Genomic DNA, 16502 nt, shown 5'->3' on the forward strand with positions numbered 1-16502 from the left:
GACAGTGGGCAGCAGCTGCTGAGTTGCTCAGACATGGCGGAGGGTACAGTGTAACTGAGGATCAGCGGCGGAGTTAAGTGAGTTTTCCCAGCAGTTGAGTTGGCGAAAGGAGCCTGAAATGACCCAGAAGGAGAGGAAAATGTGTTCAGTTGACGAGTACGTGAGGGGGAAGCAAAAAACGAGCGGAACTGCTCCACGTTAGGAAGATGGAAACATGTATCGCTGTTTAGTGCAGTCAACAGCCTTGGGCAACAAATATGGCTTCTTGTGCCTTTTTCAATATGCTATAAAAATCGATTTCCCGTGCAACCTCATGCCGTGCTGGTTCCGACGAACTTCTGCGAGCAGCGGTAAGTTCAGTTCGGTAATCGTTCGGTACTTTTGATCGGTGAGGATCCTAACATCCACTTGGCCGTCTGGGGTTAGCTGGGAAAGCTACGGAACTACGGCGGATAGCAATGGAGCCAAAGCACAAAGAGTTGCTAGACCAGTGCCACCAGAACTTACTGGAGTCCATAACAGATGCGGACCGAGTGATCGAGCTGCTGATAGTCTCGGGTACTTTGAGTCAACTGGACAGGTTCGAACTGGACCAGAACTGCTCGTCCAGCGCCGAGAAAGTCGATCATCTTTTGAAGATGCTGATGAGCAAGGAGAGCGACCATTTCCCCGACCTGTGTGTGGCCCTGGAGAAAGCATACCCTGACCTGTACATTGCCCTGTTCAGCAACAATGGCGGTGGACCTGTGGACCACTCCACTGGTAAGAGCCCAGACCCCAACTTCTCATTAAAAAGCCTGCTGATTGAATCCAGAAATGAGCGATCCCTGTCGCGGCATAGACCTCGCAATGAGTGCAATCTGGGTGGTCTGCTGCAAGAAAACGTGCAAGACGTGAAGCTTGATTTTACTATCGGCTCAAAACTACTAAAAATCTTTTGATTTTTTTTTTGGAAGCATGGAAATATTAGTGCACATATTCGTGTGGCAGTGTTGCTATCACATTGACTGACTTTTAAAATCAGTAGAGTGCAGCAGCACAGAGCAGAAAGTCAGGACTTCAGCAAATCGCCAAAACAGAAACATCCCGAAGTCGAGATCATCACTCCCATTGGAGCTTTGTTTAGATGCAAACGATTTTGCTACAATCCACCACAAACGCTCGTTTGTCATAAGGTGGCCTTATAGTTTGTACATTATGTAGTCTGGGTTGTTTCCATGGCAACGGATTTGCTGCTGACATGTTAAGTCCATATCAACCTGCACATGACTGTGTGCATGCAGCCTACCCATGCATTTGTTGCAGACCAAACTGCTGACCAACTGTGATGATGGTGCATTCATATTTTTTTTTAATTGTCTTATTGGAAAGGGGGGTTTATCTAAGGAAAAAAAACAAGAAATGGATTCGATATAACAGAAAAAGTAGCATTGAGAAATAAATGGCAAAGTTCAAATTTAAGCACAAATATTGCTTAGATATGATAAAAATTAACTGATAGATCAATATGTGCCCTTTAATGGGAAAGCTTCTATAATTTGTAATGTTTTTAGCCTCAGTCTGAAGGAGCCAGCAGGTTTTCTGGTGGTTCTAGAGCTGACAAGCCTAGAAGCTAAAATCAGGCTCTCCATGTTGAGCTGATTGGTTCTGTGAGTGAACGATTCTCTGGTGATCTAAAAGATTTAGATGGTTCAGACCTGACAGGCAACTCCAAAAGTTCTGCAGTCCAAGACCATTTAGGTCAATAACCGTAACACCTTTTAAATGTAGAATTTGCAAACCTTAAGCCATTGCTCTAATTAGGTGTGAAAGGATTAATTTTCATGGTGTTGACTTTGGTTATTTTGGATGTCTGATATACACCTTTTCTTCTTGTACTGAGAGCTTTAAGGAGACCATTACAATAATCTAAAGATCTAAACTACTGAAACCAGAAAACATGTGGTAATTTTGCTTTGATCTGATATCTGGGTCTGATTCAATACCATAACAAACTTCTTGTTTGGTGTGTAAATTCCTCATTTTTAGGAATTTAGGAAAGTGTAGTTTTTTTTTAAGTCTGTGTTCAGTCAAGAAAAACAAAATCTCTAGCTCATCATCTCTCTCTCTCGCCTCTGTTTCATGGGTGGGGAGGAGAGCTCTTCATCACAAGCTCCAGTTTTCTACCAGAGGCCCAGGAGCTTGAGGGATTTCTGCAGCGTTTCTTGAACTGTACTGTTCTAGACTGAGATGTCAGATGTTTCTCCAGGTATCTGTTGCAGCCATTTTTCCAGTGTGGGTGTAACTGCACCGAGGGCTCCAATGACCTGCACTACAGCTGCCGTCACCAGCCAGGCTCTTTCTAGCCCTTCCCCCCAGAAAGAGCCTCTTCGGCTCCCCAGAAAGGGGCCTAGGGGCTTCTTTCTTCAGAAACTGGAGAAACTGTATTTCTCCAGTTCCTCGTGTTACTTTTTCCAGATGTTTCCATCATTTGGAATGACCACATTGATAAATAATGACAATAATCACAAAGTCTGGTTTTACCTTTTTTCCTTTTCCATCTTGAGGTCCCACCGGATCTTTTTTGGTTATTTTCCACCACCTCGGAGGATAACTGCAGCTGTGACCCAGGGATCTCTAGTTTGTAGATGTTTCTATATACTATACCAGCCAGTGATGAGATATCATAAATTCCTTTTCTGCTAATATCTTATACCCAGCTGTGAGATGCTTGATTGTTTCTGGAGCCTTTTTTGCACAGCCTGCAACTGGGATCTGGCCTGTTAGGGTAGATTTAAGCTACTATTGCCATGGTGCTGAAGGCCTTCTCCAGTGCAGCCTTCTGGCATTTCAAAAAGTTTCCAGTACTGATCTGGCTGGGGATTTTTTTTAATTTAGTCAATTCTGCATGTGGTCTGGTTTAAAACATCACTGTATTTTTTTGTATTTTTTTTTGGTTCATGTGCATGCTGAACTAAAAGGCCTCTACTTTATACACTGATTACCAGTACCATTACACCTCTGATGCAAAGGAGAAAGTTACCGTACTTTATTCTGAATGGCCTGGAAATTGAACCCTGATGGACCCCAGATGTGATCTTTGTATTGAGCAGATTTTTAAGTGCTGAATTACACAAAGTAGTCCTGGTCTGGCATTGCTGGATCTGAACCAGATCAGCATTGACCCACCCCACTTGTCCAGTCTATCAATGAGCGTATTATGTGAAGGACGGAGAGCCAGTGTGGCCATTTGATTTGTTTCCTCTCCTCGCAGCTACTGCCTTCACTTCACTGGTTTTGGTTGCCGTTTCACAGAGACAAAGGGACATCAAGTGACTAAAAGCCAGTCAGTGGCTCTCTCGCAACTGGCATCGTGGCCCGGAGGCTTGAATTCAGGATGAGCCAGAAGATCCAGAAGTTTGGAGGAGATGAAGACGCATACAGTGTTTCACATGAATAAAGCAACCTTGCAGGCAGCGCTCCGAATCATAACACAGCAGCCTTATCCCGGGAGGACTACATCTATTGTTGAGTGGTGCAAGGTTAGCCTTAGTATATTGGTTGAAAGTAGACCTTTGCAACTTGTGCTGAGTTGGTTTCTTGCTGCTTTGCTGACAGGATCACTAATGCTTCCTTAAGCTTTATTACTTCCTTGTATTGAGTGTAGCTGCTGGAGAATAACACTCAGCAGTGTGGATTTGGGCTTCCCCTGAACACACACCTTTTTATTCTAAAGCACCAGGCCTTGGAGGTGACATGTGTTGTATTTGGAGAAAGCGAGCACAACTATAGTGGGTCTGACTTGTCAGTCTGTGGTTATTCAACAGAGGATTATAGCCCAGCTCTCCTCACTCTGGGATTAAACTTTCTCTGCGAGACACGCTTTTTAATTCATTTGCAGTCATCTGTATTAGCTGCTGCGTTTCTGGCTTACTCTTTTCACAGTTACGGTCCTCATTAATTAGATTTTTGTTGTTGTTGTTGTCATCATTGAGAGAATGATGAGGGTGATCTAATTAATGTTTTAACGTTGTCTTATAAGAGCCTGAAGACAAGTGGTGTACCTTCAGGCAGAGAAGCTGGTAGAAAGGGATCATCGGGGATGAAATCCTCAGAGCCGTGGCGTGTCTGTGAACAAGGCAGGGTGTGAGAGAAGAGGAGAGGTATTCTGAATGTGATGTGTCTTGCTGATAGCAACCTGCTCTCAGCATGTCCTCGTCTCATGCTGCCTGCCTGCTCTTGTTCTCCACTTTGCCGCCTGCGCCAGCTAAGCCTCCAAAGACACGCATGTACAAAATCATCCAAAGACGTGTCGTTCTGCCAAAGGAAAATGGTGCAGGTGCACACGTTAATACGCAATGATTAGCGCCCACAAGCTGTAAATAATTGGTGGCAAAGATGGCAAACTGCTTCGTGTTTTCTGAAGAGGGTTATTTAGGCACAGTTTTTAGATTTGTGCACCTAAACCCTGCAGCTTTCCTGTTGCGAAAGATGTCTGCTAAATATTGACCATGAATGAATTGTATTGACCCTGCTTTTCAACAAGAGAAAGCACTCTCTATGTTCTCAGATTTATCTAAATGCATTTTTACAAATGTAAACACCAGCAATTAGGCTCTATTCATTCCCTAGCTAGTGTGCTGTTTTCCGCACACTACATATTTATATCCATAGAGCGGTAACACATTTTCACTTTTTGTAACTTTACAACTATGAACGTCAGTGTGTTTTGGTCGCAATCGTCCACCTAAATTGACAGGCTGAGTAAGAAGAGCATTAATCCAGGATGTCCCGATAGGTCTTTGGTAACTCAGAAGGAGCTGCAGAGATATAATGCTCAGGTGGGGGGAATCTGTTGACAAGACACCCATTAGTTGTGGACTCTTATTGTAGCCCTATGGAAGACTGTTGGCATGAATAAAATTGTGAAAGAGAGTCGGAGGATGTATGGTTTGCAAGTAATATGACATCAGACTTGTGTAGCGATTTTGAGGACACTCAAAGACGCTTTGCATGAAATCTGTTATTTCCATTCATGCACACACTCAAATGCTGATGGTGGTAAGCTACTGGATTGTAGCTGCAGCTGCCCTATGGCAGACTGATAGAAACAAGGCAGCTATATTGCGCCGTTGGCCCTTCTGACCACTGCCAGCAGGCAAGGTGAGTGAAGAGTCTTGTCCAAGGACACAACAACAGAGACAACAGCAAACCTTTGGTCAAAATAATTAAAAAAACATTTTTTTTATTGTCATGCTAAACATGATATCAGAGTGACACTGCATATCACTCTGAACACACTCTCCTCACTCTAACATGATGGTTGCAGCATCATATATTCATAGGAAGACGGTTGGAAAAGGTGATTCCAGGGATCTGGTTACAAACTTTGAAACCAACATCTCATTTATTTAATTAATTATGCCCTTGTTTATATTGGTCTTCTTGTCTGCTTCTTTTGCTTTCTTGACTTGTTTTCTCATTTTTGGTACTTCTGATCTTCCTTTCCCCCCCCTCCCAAGTGCTTTTTAGGTCTTATAGGCTTTGTTCCTCCAAGCCATTACCACGACTCACCAAGACTCTTTATCCCAGCGAGTAGCTATATTTCTTTGCACGCTAAAACGTTTTGCCAGTGAGACAGAGGCGGGTGATAGGCAGAGGGAGCAAGAGAGACTGAGACAACAGAGCTTTTGTTGAGAAGTTCTGCAGCCCCCAAAGTGCACAGTCAGCAGCTTGCTCTGTGTACAGCAGCCCAGGACATGGGGCAGTGTTTCTGTGTTATAGGAGGAGGGTTGCTGTCCTCTGTGTCAACGAGATTCTGTCCTATAAACCACTCTTTCCAGACGAAATGAATTATGACCGTGGCGCTCTTTGTCACCAGCAAGGCTTTTAAATACCTCCCAAGAGCTCGACCTGGCTTTACTTTCTCCGTCAGTCCGAGTTTGCATCAGTGTCTGTCATTCTGTGACGCACGTCGCCACTTAGCTTGTCACCCTTCTTTCTTACTCTTCGTTGCTCTTTGTACCTTCCTCTGACTTCACCACCCCCAGCGCAGTGTTGTGAACACACAGAGGAAGCCATCAGTTTGTCAAGCTGTTGGAATATATTTGGATGGAGACGTACTCGAGGATGGCCTTATTACTTTTACTAGCTTTCCCACTTGCATTATTATCTAATTTTTAGGCTTATCTGCATTTTAAAATCTTTAGACTTTACACAGTTGAACTCCAGTTCTTGAGATCAGCAGGGGAACAAGTGTGGAACCTATCTGGACTGAGAGACTGCTCGCACATGAAGAAAGCTTTATTCAAAAGCAGCATTAAGAACCGATTACAGTTTACAAATTCACTCTGGGGTAACCGGAAGAACTTAATTTCAGTAGACATGAAATCTCAGACACGTTTGTTCAAGAATGAAATTTAATCTTTTAGCCATAATGACCGTTGTTACATTTAGAGGAAGTAAGGGGAAGCTTTTAACTTAAAACTCTCTCTATCGCTCCTCGTGGCAGCTGCATCATATTAGGGGACTGTTTTGATGCTGGATGAACTGCTGCACTTCGCGATTGCATGGCATGATGAAGACCGAACATATTTTAGGAATATTGAAACAGCATCTCAAGACATCAGTCAGAAAGCTACAAACCTGTGTGCAAATGAGTCTTTCAAAACGTTAGTCGTCCTAAAATTACTGTCAGAATAGTTACAAAGCGACTTTGAGAGACATCGGGATCAATATTTTGTTTTGTTCATATTTTTATGTTGAGCAAAGTAAAAAAAAAAAAAAAAAAAAATTATTTTAAAACATTCTCCATTTCAGTGGTACTTTCTATTATTCCAACTGATGTTGGCTTGCTTCTTGTCAATTTCCCTTGTGTTTACCACGCTCTTCATATCTTCAGTCCAAAAAAAATGCAGAAATAAAATTCAAATGCTTTGAGCCCTTTTCATTGCCCGTTTAAAGAAAACCTTCTCATCTGTAACCTCAATTCCTGCACAAACCACAACACTTTCCTCCTCTGAATAATGAAAACAGATGGCTGTGGATGGTAAAATAAAACACGAGTAGCCTTTCATGTGTGCGCACACAATATCACCATATTTCTGATGCTCTGACCGAGAAGATTTTTTTGAAGTACTTGTGTCAAAACAGCCAGCCAGCCTCGGAGTCTGCTGGCTCAAATCAGCGTTAAGGCAACCTAAGAGTTATCGGTTGTCTGAAGTGGTGAAAACAGGTTGTGTTTAGCAGAAGAAGCCTGGCTTTCACCTCTCCACTGGAGTCCTTACTTTAATCTAATGCAGATGAAGGAAATCACATGCAGTTCTTTTCCACGGAACAAAGGAGAGACCGACCCAGTTTTACTGCAGTAATGGTTCTCTTTGCTAAAGCTCTTAAACAAAATGTTCCCAGTGATGACATCCAAATTAGCATTACGTGTTTGTCCTCTTTATCAAGTCAGGATTATTGGCAAAAGGCACAGCGCTGACATTTTTAATAAGTAGTATTTTCAATAAAACCTTTGTTTTCTAATTTTGGTCTCCTAATATATTTAGATTTAGCACTAAGATTGCAAATTAATTTGTGATAAATAAAACCTATTCTGCCGTCTGCTCTGTCCCCTTACGTGTGCCTTAGCATCTCTGCAAGTCAGAATCAAACACCGTCAGTGTCTTTAGGCTCCATCTGATTGGTATAAAGAAAATATGTGAACGGAATTAGAAGTTGTCAAGATTTTTGAAAACCCATTTTCTAAAGTAATCCAGATGTCTTTGTTTTTTCCCCTCCACATAATCCGATGCTAGATTCTGAACATTTATTTTTCACATCTGGACCATTGTTTCTGAGTAATAATTATGCCCTTTTCATCATGATCTTTTTTAGTTATTGCCATTTCGTGTCACGCTCTTTTAAGTGGAACCCACAAAATCTTTTCTAAATGCACATGGGGTTCCTCTGTAATTAAACACGACTGGAATGTCGTAAAAATTTATAACATTTCAGCGGCTATTTTGTTTTTGCTCCGGCTCTGTTTTGCATCGTCCTAGCTGCAGCATGTTACGCAGCATTTGGAGGACATGTTGCAGACATCTTTCACCCTTTTATTTCTGACCCCAGGAGGAGGCAAGCTGTTCAGCAGGAAATTATGCCTCGTTTATGCTGAGCTAGGCCTCTTTGCATAGAGATAATAGGTTGGTCTGGATGGCACCGATGTGCCTTTTTTTTTTTTTTTCTTAGGATTCCTGTGCTGCATAAAGGGGCTTTGACAGGTTTGTTGGACTAAATTTTTCTCTCTGTGTCCCGAATGACTTGCAGAGATCCAAAAACGCTCTGGGGTTCAAGCTGTTCATGGCAGCCGTGATTTTCAGTCAATAGTGGAACGGATATTATTTTGAGATGCACCGGAGGCCAGAGTTTGGACCTATATATTAAAAAAAAGATGTGTGGGATTTACCATGCTACGATGAGCACTGAGGTGTGAGGCAGGGAGTGTGGAGCCAGCCTGGAAGTATCCCTGTCTCATAGAGTCATCATACAGTGGTCATTGTTTTTTTGGCCAAGCACAAACTCTCGAAGGCGGATGATCAATCTTTCACTCTGTCCGTGAGGTTTCACTGGCTCCATGCCCAGAATCCTGGTCTGTGGTGTTGCTACCATCCCAGAAATCAGACCCACTCACAGTTTACAGTAAGTCCCGGTACACAGTAAAGAATGTATGAAATTGCTTAGTAATTTTTATGTTGCATAGTGACGATTCGAACCTTTTTAAAGTCTGAATGAGTGCTGCTGTCTGTGTCGATGAATTCTGACCAGCTTTTTCAAATATGTTTTTTTTTTTTTTTTTTTTTTATGATGGGATTGTGTGAGTTGCTTCATGAAGGTCCTGGCCCTGGGGTCTTTTTTCATGAAGTTTGGCATGTTGTGCATGCATGGGTTCTCTTCTACTGGCAGGTTAGTCGGTGTGTTTCTGTGCTCGGTTGGTTGTTCTGTTTGTTTCTCTGTTGCCCCTGTTTGGAACTGGCAGTCTGTTTCTTGTGCACCCCGCCCCTCACACAATGATCACCAGACCCAAACCTTCCCCCCGCCTTCCTTCGCATCCCCTCCTCCCCCCACCAAACACACCCTTACTGCTACCCTCTCGAAGGGTAAGCAGGTATAGACAGTGATTGCATGTGAAAGCCATTCTCACCTTTAACAATGCATGTTTATGCCGTTTGCTCATAGAATAACATTTGTTTTACCTTAAAACATGCTAATGTAAAAACTTTGTACTATATTGGTAAGACAACATTTGCTGACCTGAACCACCTCATTTGAACACAGCGGAAATGAAAACTAATTATCTTTCACACAAAACATTAGTATCACATGAGGTCCTCCTTTATAGCTAAGCTGTCATCACTCAGTTTCTTCATCCAGGAACTTTTGGTGAGATCTCACCTGCAGAGATCTCACCCAAATCTTAACAATGCTTTTTTGTGTGTTTTTTTTTTTTTTTTCATAGAGCAACACAAAGTAATGCATAATTGTGAAGGTAAAGGAAAAGGGGGACACGGTGTCCAACATTTTTTTACAAATAAAATTCTAATTAAAAAAAAAAAGCTTGTGCGCTTTAGCTGCCTTTACTATGACCTTTAATATCATCTCTACACAAATTCCAGTGCAACTACTAAACAGGAATCCACCTGTGTGTGCAATATAATCTCTTTCTGAACACAGCTATTCTTTGAAGGCTTCAGAGATTTTATTAGCGGACATTAGTAATCAAACTACAGAATGCAGCAGACGGGTCAGGGAGAAAACTGTGCCGGCATTTAAGATGGGGTCAGTTTATAAATTAATGTCTTAAACATGACTGTTGCATGAGGTCTGTTCAATCCATTATCTAAAAAAGCACCTATTAAATGAGAATTTAATTTTTTGGAAAGACTTAACAAATAACTCTATACACTTTTCATGTAAACTGGCTGAACTACTGTTAATTTGCAAAGAAGAAGAAGCAGCAGCAAACAGTTTTACTTCATAGGTGGGCAAAGCAGTAGGAGACTTCCACCTGTAATCGCTTCAAAAGTAAAATATCAAATTTCAAATAAAAACAAACTGTTTCTACTTGGTAAATTCAAAACCAGAATAGTTTTGCTTTAAAACAGAAAACCAAAGCTGTTGGGTTTTCTGTTAAGAAAACTGAGCACAGAGCTCAGTTTTCTTTATAACAAGCCCTCCTTTACAAAGCCATTTTTTCAGCCGTGTGACGAGCTCTGATCTGACTCAGAGTTATATCAGTAACACAGCAAGTTAAACCCCCACCCTCTGAGCCGCCATCCTTCCTAGACCCTGGGAACATGTGCAAAGCAGACGCATCATTCAAGCCTTGAAGGGAATTGTGTGAAAAATGGCTTGTTTCAGTCTATAAATCTACTATGTTTAAGATATGGAGTGTACATAGCTTTCTATTGCCCAACCTTAACCGTTGCAGAAAGTGATGTACAGAGAATGTAGATATAAAATGAGGGATAGAGGAGTTCTGCTGCTGGGTTGGTGCTCAATCTTTGTAAATGAGACAAAGTTGAGGAATAAGAAGCAGTCTTGCAAAACATTTGTGGGACTGAAATGTTTCTTATTTAAACCACATCATCCGTACCGCGCATAAAGCCCCTGTCAGGATTTAGCTGTCAGAATTATGAAGACAGTCTTTCTGCTTTCTGGCTTAATACTGCCACATCCTTTAGCTACACAGAAATAGGCAGTAAAATCAGTCGGTAGTTTTCAGCAGCATTAGTTTGTTGTATTTGGTCCTCTAAAGAGTATGAAGCTGGGGAAACTAGAGTTGAGGGATATGTAGACTCATTGTGGCTCACTGACAGAAAGATGAGGCTATGTTGCCTTATAAACAATTGTATAAACTGTATTGTAGATTTATATTTTAAATCTCCTGCTGAGCCAGGAGATTTAATATCTCATTTACAAAGATGATGTTTTGTTTACATTTTGACAGACGCTCACAGCAATCCAACATTACTAACCAGGTTGACCACTGTTCTCAGTAAATATATTTCTCGATGGCAAATGATGTACTAATTGGTGCTAAATATACTAATTACACTACAAAGTATTTTTTTTCTTGAATCACAGGAAAGTGAAAAGCATATTATTTTCTCACACTGAGTTCTTGTTGCGCAATACAGACACTAACTTTTGAATAGCCTGATATTTATTGCTCTTGAAACGTAAGATTTTTGTTCTTAATGTTTTACTTTGAAATAAAATCTGGAGTGTTCCCGATAAATTTGCGTTCATACTATAAGCTTTTCTAAAATAAATCAGACTTTTTCTTCTTTAGAATTTTTGAACAATTTTTGAACATGGCTGATATTTTCATTAAAATTTTGCAGTTATTTTTGGTAGGTTTTTTAGTCTAACCCAGCTGTGAAAGGTTGGAGCCACGCTTTGCATGTTGTTGTGATAGTCTGAGGCTCCTTTTTTTTCAGCACATAGCAAAGTCAGTTTCCCTCTCATCCACTTTCTCCATGGCAACGACTGTCGTCTTGGTTTATGAGCTGAAGAACATAATCTGGTTGTCTGAAGCAACTGTTGGTAGCGTAGTACACGGTGTGACTGCAAGGGGAAGCAGACGGAGGAGTGGGGGAAGTGGAACCTCATCGGTGGAGCAAGCACTCCCCTGGCCTATTTAGATGACAGCGAAAGGGCCTTTGTTGCCATTGCCTCAGGACTTCCACTGGAATAATTCCCACCTTAGATGCTAGTGTGTTGTAACATGTAACTGCTCCTGTTAAAGTACACCATGACTTTTATCAGTGACATTTTATTTTGCCATTTCCCAGAATTCCTCCGGTCCTTTTTCTTTCGTCTTCCAGTTTTAGCTGGTATTTTCTTCTCCCACTGTGGAGATCAGATCTATGCTTCCCTAATGGAGCTCCGTTTTATTGATGCTGTGAATGTGTTTACAAATGATCAGCCTCCCTCCCAGTTTGTGGCTAGTGCTAATTGGTATCGATAATAAAAAGTGCCTCTCGCCACTGACTCATCTTTGCCACTCTGAGTCCCTCCGTGCTGCGTGCTGGGTTGAATTATCAGCCGGTGATTTTAATCTCATTATAGAAATTGTGGCGCACACATTTCGTCCTCGCAGAGAAAGCGTGTTGTGTATTTCCAAAGATTGTCCCAGAGCTGCTGCATGCGTAGGAGTTATAGCTGTATGCTATTTGGTGAGTGGCTTTAGTAGATTACTGGGATTTATCCAAGTGGCTTGCCTTTTCAAATCACACAGTGAAACATAGAGGAAGGTGATGTTCAGAGGTGCACCAGTAGTTCAGCCAGAAATCTGACTCAGACTTTTTTTCTTCATCTGTGCTCAAAAGGTTAAATAGGGAAAAAAATCAATCGGTACTTAGTTTTAATTACTTTAAAACTAAGAACTACCTGTGTTTTTTTTATTTTTATTTTTTATAAATGTATTAAACAACAATATGTACTGTGAGGTATTTTTCTGGAGTTTCATGAAAATCTGGTAAAATGTGGAGAAATATGCTCAGATGAATAAATGGAAATAATCTTATATCCTCATTTCCTGGTGAATTTGGTTTGGTGCCATCTGTTGAATAATTTTTCTATTTGATTAAAAAAAAATAATAATTTCTTCCAAAAATCTATTTTTTACACACACAAAAAAAAAACATAAAAAAAGATTGCACTTAATGATATAGAGATGTAATTGAACTGAATGTTAGAACTGCTACCTCCAACATGACGGTAAACCCCCCCCAAAAACCAAATAAAGCCTTAGTTAGACATTTGTAAATAAATAATAAAAAAAAAAACATGTCTGTTTAGAATTTCAACAGATATGTCTGAACTGGAAATGAATGAAAAATCGATCAGTTTAGTGAAGAGTACAATTCTCAAGATCTACCCTGATCTAAAGGGTCAGGGTAGAAACTCTAACCAATGGCTTATATTCAGTTACAACAAAAATATATATTTCTTTTCTTTTGAAAAAAAACAAAAAACGTTTTGGTTCTGGCACTGCAACAACTTGGTTGTAGCTTTTTAAATGTCTTTACCATAGCAACGCAATTCTTCCAAACCATCTTTTGCTATATTTATGTGCACAGTGAATTTGCAGCAGTAATAACTTTGCAAAATGTCTTGCTTAAATGCTGTTTGATATTTTCAACAGTGTTAAAAATTAATCGATTTAAAATTGAACTCAAGGAAAAACAAATTACACATTAGCTTTGTCTGTTGGCTCATCTCACCTCCAGATGTTTCCTCATCATTCATCACTCTTGTGATGATGCAAACAGTAGATCACACTGGTCTTTGAAGAACTTTTAGAAACGGGTTCATTTTGCAGGGAAGCATAACCTGCCCAGCTGTAGCAACCCAGCGACTGGAGCAGAACATGACCAAAAGGCGGAAGACACAGACACACACTTACAACTCGGGTCCGCAGGCTGTACCGCACACACAGCACCTTGGAGGAAAAGAGCTTTTAGTATTTAGTTTAAAAAGTTAAAGAAAAAGAATGCTTTTAAAGAAAAGTCAGCCGACATACTACTCTAGTCATCATGATCAGTTTTGTAGGTTAGCTGCAGTAGTATTTTGTCTGTGTCCAATAACCTGTAGCATATTTTGTCTGTTTTGGTCCCTTAGGATAAAAAGTAAGAAAACAGGATCAATCCGTCTAAAAATTTTGAACTGAAAAACAAATGTGACAATCTTAAAAGAAAAAAAAAAAGTAGAGAAATGAGATGCGTGCAATTACTGAGTGAATTTTATCATCTGAGGGTGTTTCTGTCCATGCAATATCTGTCCTCATAACTTTGCCATAAGGTTGCCCTCAAATACGCCTGTTTTTCTTTTTTCTTTGTAGCAGAGCTTCACTGAGTTTGCCTCTAGGATATTATGAAAAGATTTATCGTACAACTAAGCTGACACAACGCCTCGCAGTGGCTCCCGTCTGTTTTTGTGAGACACCGTCAGTCACATACTGGGTTCAAGAAGTCAAATATTGCATTGGAAAGCCACCGAAGACATTGAAAAAGCAACATGCAATAAGCGAACCACTTTTTGCATCGACGTGCCGATTGTAGAGAGTTACTGCTGTGCAACTCCACAGCACTTCTCATCATGTCTGGTGGAACAATACGCAATCAAAGCTGTGTGCTGGAAGCACTTTGCAGAGCAGGAGGGTTGAGCGTCAGACAGGGAATGTCAGAACATATTAAAAGCCTTTGCGCTTTGCTGCTCTCCTCCCACCCCTCCAATATACACTTCTTCCTTATCTTTTCTGTGACTTACTTAGGCTATCTCTTTTCATCCATCCTCTGCTTGCCCATGCCCCCTCTGTTTCTCCTCTCCTTCCCTCCGTCTGCTGGCCCTAAGATGGAGTGGCTCAGTCGCACAGAGCTCATAGTTAATTAGGCTTGGCCTCGTCACACAGGAGAGCTGCAGCTAAAGCCAGTGGGAAGCAAGGGCAGAAGTAGAAGTCAAGAACTGCTGCTGTCAAACTGCGACTTGACTGCCACTGATGAGGCTGGCCACCATTTCCGCTCCCTTTTAAATCCCAATTTTTATTTTATTTAATTTTTTATATACACAAGCAAGTTCCTGGATTCTGAGCTAACCACAAGATTATTGTGGTTAGAATAAAAATGTCCAGTTTATATGAATTTGTTTCCACCTGGATTTACATGAAGCGTAGTTTGTAATGCCTGCATTCGGTTGAGCTTTGAGTTTTTGACTGCAGTGTTGGCAGTCAAAAACTGAGCCAAGCTGGCCACGCTGTGCCCTGTTTTCACAGGATGACACAGTTTCCTGATGGTTCCATAAAATTTACGTGGTACGCTTTTGCTCAAGACGCACCATTAAAACATAGTACATCTTGCACACACTCCGTTCTTCGTGTTATTATTCTGTAACACTCTGAGAGGGGCCCACAGAAACCGGCCTGCCAGTTCAAAAAGCACACCTCGAACTCGGCTCAGAGCAGATCTCTGAAAACAAACGGAGAAAATTCTATCGATTTCTTTATTGATCTGGGGAAGGTTTATTAAATGCAACGCGTAGGATACAATAACGGGTATAAAAGTCAGATTTCTAACCTGGCTGCTGAAAGAAAAATGGATTAATTCAATTTGAATTAATATTAATATTGTGCATTAAACAAAGAGCTGAGTATATAGTATTAATTTCTCGTCTCGCTGTACTGTGGGTTTATCATTCTGTTCATGCTGTGCGTCTGAATGGCTCTCCTGTCCTGGCAGGTTCCACCTACAGCGTCCTGTCCACCATGCCATCAGACTCGGAAAGCAGCAGTTCTCTCAGTAGCGTTGGTACGTATAAATAACGAAAGACTCCTGCTGCAAATGTTTTGCATCGGAGTGGGTGGGTGAGGTTGGAATCCAAAACGGGCCAAAACAATGCCGAAGTAAATCCAGGAAAATGAAGGAATGTGTTTATAAATGCCTGATTTAAAGGACAGGAAGTTGGATTTATTTGTCCTCTTAAAGCCCACAATGTGTGCAAAAACACTCGACCAATTCTTCCCTGTTTTCGAAGGAGGTTTGCCAGGTCTGCCTCTCCCTGTTTCTGACAGAGGTCCAAGTGACTCAGCTGTGTTACATAAACCCAAGAAAGATCCAAAAGTTGACTCAAAGATGCACATAATCCCCAGACTTCCTGCCGGGGGTGTTCTTTTGAAGAAAGCGATCCTGAATGTGACTCTGAAATGATCTTCCTGATCTGACTACTCGACAAAGATTTACAATATTTAAGCATAGACGCTTTACTGGAGTGGAAAAGTACTGCAATCCATGTACTGGCCTGAAGAATCTTATTAGTTGAGTTGAGACTGAAAAATGACTCCAATAAATAAAATCTGAATTTCAGTTCTGTCTCTCAGTTGTGTGTTGATAGAAGTACTCGAATAAACCATATTTAATAATAATCTTAATATTCTGTTACTAGATAGAGCAGATCATCCTAAACTCGTCTCGTCTTTCTTTCTTTATCATTTTTCTAGTATTTAAACATTTTTTTGAGTTAAACAGCAATTCTGATCATGAAAGTTGGGAAAAGACAGGCTGTGTAGTAAAAGCGACATATTTGAGATGATCACCATATTCAGTATTTCTCGTAGCCATTTTGTTAATCAGTTAATACACTAAATAGTTTTGCTGTGTGCAATAAGTGACTCAAATGGGCTCGTTGTCACAGGTTCCCCTGTAAACGGTGAAGCGTCCTCCCCGCCCCCAGCCGTTAACGACAACCGTCACGCCGGCGACAACCTGGACACCATCCTCCTGCAGCTCCGCCAGGTGACCAGGGAACGGGACGAGCTTCGGAAGCGTCTGGCGTTGGCATCGCCTGGGACCACCTTCGATGACTGCAGGTACAAAACCTGGACTGAACCGTTGTTCTTGGACATTTGAGGGTTTTTTTTTTTTTTTTTTTTTTATTTTTTTCGGGGGGGGGATTTACAGTGGTCTCCTTTTTTTTCTCTT

General features: G+C 41.1%; 1 protein-coding gene across 5 annotated transcripts in view; it reads left to right on the top strand.

The window, feature by feature from the left end:
* dlg5a (discs, large homolog 5a (Drosophila)) overlaps positions 1–16502 on the top strand; it is a 52241-nt gene continuing 35739 nt past the window's right edge. For 3 of the 5 annotated variants that reach the window (XM_015027798.1, XM_015027802.1, XM_015027799.1), the window contains exons 1-3: positions 1–762; positions 15264–15332; positions 16216–16390. In XM_015027798.1, the coding sequence (XP_014883284.1) occupies positions 459–762; positions 15264–15332; positions 16216–16390 (548 nt within the window). In that variant the 5' untranslated portion in view covers positions 1–458. The remainder of the gene's footprint in view (positions 763–15263; positions 15333–16215; positions 16391–16502) is intronic. The other 2 variants (XM_015027801.1, XM_015027803.1) reach the window with 1 other exon arrangement.

Source organism: Poecilia latipinna, unplaced genomic scaffold (genome assembly GCF_001443285.1).
Source record: "Poecilia latipinna isolate Pla-1442-1.1 unplaced genomic scaffold, P_latipinna-1.0 Scaffold107, whole genome shotgun sequence".
In the NCBI taxonomy this organism is placed as follows: domain Eukaryota; kingdom Metazoa; phylum Chordata; class Actinopteri; order Cyprinodontiformes; family Poeciliidae; genus Poecilia; species Poecilia latipinna.